At 45.3% G+C, this 6,532-nt stretch overlaps 1 protein-coding gene across 1 annotated transcript; it reads right to left on the reverse strand.

Moving 5' to 3' along the window:
* Positions 1-3,492: 3,492 nt before the first annotated feature.
* LOC102654408 (S-antigen protein-like) lies at positions 3,493-4,368 on the reverse strand. The gene has a single exon (XM_006557876.2). The coding sequence runs from the start codon at positions 4,366-4,368 to the stop codon at positions 3,493-3,495; it is 876 nt and encodes a 291-aa protein (XP_006557939.2).
* Between the last annotated feature and the right edge of the window lie 2,164 nt (positions 4,369-6,532).

Below are 6,532 nucleotides of genomic sequence, written 5' to 3' on the forward strand. Positions count from 1 at the left end.
TAAGAGCTTGTCTCGGGGCCTCGAGCGTGAGCGAGAGGCTGACGAGGACGACGATGCCTTTCCATCTCTCCGCCGTCCTTTCCGCTTCTTACCTGTCTTTCCTCCTCTTTCCCCGCCCCTCTCCTTCTCCCCATTCCCCCACACCCCCCCTGCTCCGACTCTTTTTCGCTCTCCCATCTCGCGCGACCATCGGAATGTTCGTTGGTGCATCGGTGCATCTTAAGTATACCACTACATTATGACTCCTATATCGCCATCTTTATTATATCCGCGATTCACCGGTGTTGGCGCGATCGCGGTTTAACGTCGTTCCCTCTTCTCTCGCACCTTGTACTCCTCCTCTTCCTCGATTTCGTCCGATTCGCTTTATCTTTGTGTCCTCCTCTCCGTCCTCCGCTCTGTCCTCCCAAAGATTCCCGATCGCGTAGGGTGGTCCCACGATTCGTACGTTGGATTCGACGTTCCATTTGACGTGGAACGTGGAAACGAATCGACTCGATGTGGGCCGCGATTGTTTCCGACCGAAACTGTCTCCTCTCTTTTTTCCTCGAGCGGTCGGTAGGTAGGTATGGTAGGTAGGGGGAGTGCGTGGCCGAATCTCGCGGGTGGGAGGTTGATGTCTCAGTCAGTGAGAAAAGCGGGCGGTACGCGTCGATGGCAGGCATAAAATCTTTCATCCAATATCTTGCGTAACGTTCCCGAACTTTTCAAAGTGGAGCCCCGTGGAGTCGAGTAATCGGTCGTTGCGAATGCGAAAGAAAAATGCACGGGCAACAAGTGGGTAGCCATCGTAGGACTGGAGTTTCGCGCGAAGCATGTGATGAACGATGCGCGTGTGCGATATGATATGGAACTTTGACGCGAGTGCGTCCAGTTTGGGACACGCAACGGGATAATGATCTTTTTTTAGAGAAAATAGAAACACGGTTCGAGAAGGATCGTTCGAATTATCTCAAAGACGAAATCGCAACGAAATAGCGATCGTTGTTCTTCCTTCGAGAGGTTAGACGTACACCGCACTTTCTCATTGGCGAAAATTGTATACGCGCGCGCCAACGGCGAATACCATTTCCACTCTTGAACGATTGCGAAAGACTCTTACAGTTAGTTCTCGAACCAACAGATGGCGCGAACGGTCCGAAGGCGATCCACCGAGAGATATCGGAAATGAAATTTAAACGTTTTTTCACGTACGACCGTTGCGTTCGACGAACGTTTCCAAGCTTCGAAAGTTTGAACGATCGGTCGTTGTTCTCGCGTCTTGGCGCGTAGAAAGCGTTAAACCGTGATTCCGATTAAGTTTTCTCGGCGAGAAGAAGAAAAAGAAGTGAAAGGGATAAAGACGGTTTGAGTTTTCGGTGTCGTTCTAACCCTAATCGAACATTTGTTCTCTCCGATCGCGTTTTCCGTATCTCGACGCATCGAAATGGCATGCTCGAAATCTAGCTCCCACGTGTAACACTTACGACACCCTGTGGACTTTATTCCCCATGTCCGCGACTACTGTTCGGGATTCTACGCGTCTACGACTCTGCGAATACGTTTGTACGCGATCTATGGTCGCATATACGGCCACGCACGAGGTTACGTACACCAGGCAAATCGGGATTGTGTGCGCGGAATGGTCACTTGCCATAAATCAGATTCCCGTGAGATAGCCGGCTAGCTGCTTCACTCCGTTGAGTTTTATCGGGCGTACCGGCGCCGCGTGCTAATTAAACTGACGTGAAATAATCGCGGCTGTTTCACGATTGATCGTTGATCGAGGCCGTCCAAGTACCAGCGAACGTGTTCCTTCTCTGGTGCGCGAACGATGGCGGGAAACAAAACGTTCTGCGACTCATTTCTTCTTTCTTTCTCGCGTACTAACGATATGGCCGAGTATAGAAGAGCGTGTAGATTCGAACACAAGAAAGACAAGATTCGAAGATTCTTTGCACGCGCGTGGAAGAAAGAAACGATGCTTTCGAGTGGATTCACGAATTTAAACGTGATGGATTGGAACTCTCTATGAATACTTTCGGAAGTGAAAAGAGTAAGTAAGTAAAATCGAATATTAATAGAATAGAAACCCGATGAATAGTTTAATAGGAATTTCAATTAATTTTATCTTGAAACGAAATTTTACGATCTAATTTGTACATTAAAAATAACTTGACAGGCTTGTTTTAAGCATGTAGGCTTATCAATAATACATATATATTTTTTTTTCGAAGCATTATATTATACATTCTCACGTTTTTAACGAAGTCATATTTTAAACTAAATATTCTTTTTCAACAACGATTACAAGACAAATTAAAATAAAAATTTCGTTTATTATCTGAAATTTGTTAAGAATATAAGAATTCGACGAAATATATTTTCTTGAATTTCATAATTTGATTATTTATGGAATTTTTTTGGATTGAATTTGATTTGGATTTACAACATCGTATCAATGTTCGATGTTAATAATAAATTTTCGATTTTGATAGAAAGCGTATTCGAAAAATAAAACGATCGTGAAACTATTCTTGTTTAATTTTTTTTTTATTCGGTTTTGAACGATAATTGAAAATCTGGTGAAAAGTGAAAAAATTTTCTCAACATATATTACATTATATTTCACTCGTAAACTATCGATATTAATTTTCATCGCGTAATCCTTAGAAATATCGAAACTGTCGAAACAAGAATTGAAAACGATCTTTCGATATTTCAATATCGATCATTGATTTGATCCATTTCGAAATTAATAAACAAAAACGATAACCTACATATAAAGCAATGAACCGAACTGTAAAAATCTTTCCACACTTGAACCACACTTCACAGCCGCAAAAACATCGACCCTTGACACGTCGTCTCACGATTCATCCAGAGTTTCAGCGACGCGCATTAATTCGAGCATCGTGAAAAACGATGCGATCCGAAGGAAACCTTGGTCTTTCTTCCTTCCTAACCCTTTCTAACCGTCGAAGATCATTAAGCCGATTCTCAAAGCAAGCGGGGGACTTGATCTTCTCCTCGAAGGAGAAGGGGGAAAAAGAATTCGTGCACGATTCGCGTTCGCCGCGAGTGCGAAAACGCCGGCTAGTTTTTTCCCAGTCGCGTTGCAAAATAGTTTACGCGCCGGCCGTCGAGGCAGAAAGACTAAACAGGTTTTCGAGGACGCCGGTAGCAATAAAGACCGATACCAAAGTGGAGTCTAACTCTGTCGAGATATATCCGGACGGAGAGGCGGTTATCTGGCCGCGATGGGCGAATCTCGTATCTAAACGGCGCGCAAACATCCCTCGACTTTAAAATATGAAGTGTCCTCGCGATCCTTAGCCCGCGATCAAGGACGACCCGTGTTTGTTCGCGGTTCATCGTACGCGGCCGCTTATCGAATTCGAATGCCACTGTCGTCAGCCTAGCAAATTAACGCCGATCTCTCCTCCTATTATCCATTGCGCGCGCGTAAGCGGATACCATTTTTTTCTCCAAACGAATTATATCTTTTTTCGATCAATCAAATCGTCTCGAAATTATTCCTTCGATCGGTCCACTAGTTTTCGGTCCACTATCTTTCGGTCCACTAGTTTTCAGTCCACTATTTTTCGGTCCACTATCTTTCGGTCCACTATTATTTTTCGGTCCACTATTTTTCGGTTCACTATTTTTCGGTCCACTATCTTTCGGTCCACTATCTTTCGGTCCACTATCTTTCGGTCCACTATTTTTCGGTCCAGTATTTTTCGGTCCAGTATTTTTCGGTCCACTAGTTTTCGGTCCAGTATTTTTCGGTCCACTAGTTTTCGGTCCACTATTATTTTTCGATCCACTATTATCTTTCAGTCCATTATTATTTTTCGGTCTACTATTTTTCGGTCCAGTATTTTTCGGTCCACTATTTTTCGGTCCACTATCTTTCGGTCCACTATTTTTCGATCCACTATTATTTTTCGGTCCACTATTATTTTTCGGTCCACTATCTTTCGGTCCACTATTTTTCGGTCCACTATTTTTCGGTCCACTATTTTTCGGTCCACTATTTTTCGGTCCACTATTTTTCGGTCCACTATCTTTCGGTCCACTAGTTTTCGGTCCACTAGTTTTCGGTCCACTATTTTTCGGTCCACTATTTTTCGGTCCACTATTTTTCGGTCCACTATTTTTCGGTCCACTATTATTTTTCGATCCACTATTTTTCGGTCTACTATTATCTTTCGGTCCACTATTATTTTTCGGTCCACTATTTTTCGGCCTACTATTTTTCGGTCCATTATTTTTCGGTCTACTATTTTTCGGTCCACTATTTTTCGGTCCACTAATTTTTCGCCAACTAATAAACGGACGATTCTCGAATTTTTTCCAAAAGTTATCAACACTGTGTCGAAGCATCTTTCGATATTCTTCAATCGTACGTTTCGATTTATCAAAGTATAAATGTCTATTTTCCTGGCAACGAGCACAGGTGAGTTTTCGAGCGGAGGCCGGATTCTCGGAGGGGAGCTGTGCGACTCGAGCCTGTTTCGACGCCGAAACTAAGATTCTCGCGGATACGTAGATATCGAAACGTCCGATTTCCGGTCGCGCGTGTGGAGGGGGCGGAGGGGTAGATAGGTACGCGAAATCCGGGGCGACCACGAGCCTCCTGGCGAGCATCGTGCACGACGAGAGGAGCCGTGCCATCCTCATCCTCCTCTATCGAAAAGCTAGTATTTATAGCTCCATTAAGGCCGGGGCTAAATCATCGGTGTAGCCGCAACTTTGTTGTATCCAGCCCGCCACTGCCCATCCAATACCTTCCCAGCCAGCGCGGACCTCTTGTCTAATATTTCGTTGCTCTATGGCCTGCTCTACTACCACCGCACTCCCTGTATATTTCAAGTACCGAGATATCGAGAGGATGAAAATTTTACCGGCCAAAGCGGCGAGGAACACCTTTGTCCGTAACTCGAAATCGCCTTCTCGAAATGGGGGATGGTTACGCACGTTATCCATGCACCGACTTCCACCCTCGTCCTGTGAGATGTTGATAAAGGACGATTTCTATCGAACGGATGAATATTCGTCTCTATTATCCAATTTATTTTCGTTTAAAAAAGAACACCACAATATCTCTCGTATTATATGTATATATAAATACACGTACGTAGGACATCGGCGGCAGATATCTCGGTTTAATCCTCGAAGGTCGGCGGAGATTCCATCGAGATCGATCTCCCGGGCTGCGGTTTAAGTACAAAGGTACAGAGAGGGGAAGGCTCGAGAGGAGGAAAGTTGAGAGGCGTTTACGCCTATGCGATCGAAGGAGTGTCGGTCGATCGGCCGATCGGTCTATCGGTCGATCCTCCCGGGTTTGCGGTTTCGCCTTCGTGGCGCGGCCACGATGTACCACGGCCCGCCCGCTCCACGGTTATCCACGGAGCAAGCGGCCCTTGTAACATAAAATGCTGATTTTATTTAAACGCCGGCTCCCCTTTCCTCTTCGTTCTCGTCCAGTTTCGTAGCCACCGGTGTATTTATCGCGGGGCATTCCGGCCGGACGTAAGTATGTCGGTCCCTGGTACGCCCGTTAATAATGTCCTTAATCCTCGAGAGCTCGAGAGCCCGAACATTCCCCCTCTCTTTCTCCCACCGCCCTTCCCCGCCGAGCTTTTTTGCATATATCGCGGCCGAACACCGCACCGAATTCTCTCGTTTTTCGAGAGAAGCTTTTTCCTCCGACTTCCCCCTACTTTACGATCCTCCTCTCCCCCCCCTCCTCACGAACACACGTCAGGCGGTGTCGCCACGCGTCCAGATTCGCGATGATGTTCACGTACGAAAATTGGTTGGGGTGGGGGTGGAAGATGATTATTGGAAGAAGAATGGATAGGTGAAAAATAGGGATGAGAAATAAGGAGATGGAATATTTTATTGAGATGCTTCTAATATAATATACTCGCGTTTTTAAATTTAGGAAATTTATCAATTGATTTGTAGAGCGATAGAAAGATTCTCCAACTACGTAAGCCATTTTCCGGGGAATGCGAATTGATTAGTTTGTGAACGCTCCGCATATCTGTCTTCTTGAACCATTTAACAACTAATTTCATACTTGTATCTCCTTAGTTCGAGTAAGATAGTTTAAGAGGAAGAGGAAGAAAGCGTATTTTTGTACGATCGAAAAGATTCTTAAACTATTTCCAATCTGAATGATTTCTGAACACGTGTCTCGTTATAGAGAAACCTTTCTCGAATCTTTCTTCAAACTATTTCATCTATTCAACCGCGACTTCTAGGATTGCGACTCTTCTCCTGGAGGAAAGAGGAAGGGTTTGCGGAGCGAAAGAGCGTATACAAATTAATTAAAAGGCCGTGCAAAACGAACCGGATCGTCTAATTACCCGGCGTGGGTGAGTAGCCTCGTTTCGTGTGCAGCTACGAAAGTTGGGGCTACGAAGAGGGGAGGGGGAGGGGGAGGAGGAGGTGATGGCGCTGGCTTCCGCGGAAACGTTCCGGGTCTCGGGTAACGGTAAGAAGGAGGTTGGTTGGGAAGAGAATTTCAGAGCCACATCGA

The sequence above is a fragment of the Apis mellifera genome, linkage group LG13 (genome assembly GCF_003254395.2).
Source record: "Apis mellifera strain DH4 linkage group LG13, Amel_HAv3.1, whole genome shotgun sequence".
Classification (NCBI taxonomy): Eukaryota; Metazoa; Arthropoda; class Insecta; order Hymenoptera; family Apidae; genus Apis; species Apis mellifera.

Excerpts from the sequence above, each read along its gene's own strand:
- LOC102654408 (XM_006557876.2), bottom strand. The coding sequence starts at position 4,368 with ATGCTTCGACACAGTGTTGATAACTTTTGGAAAAAATTCGAGAATCGT.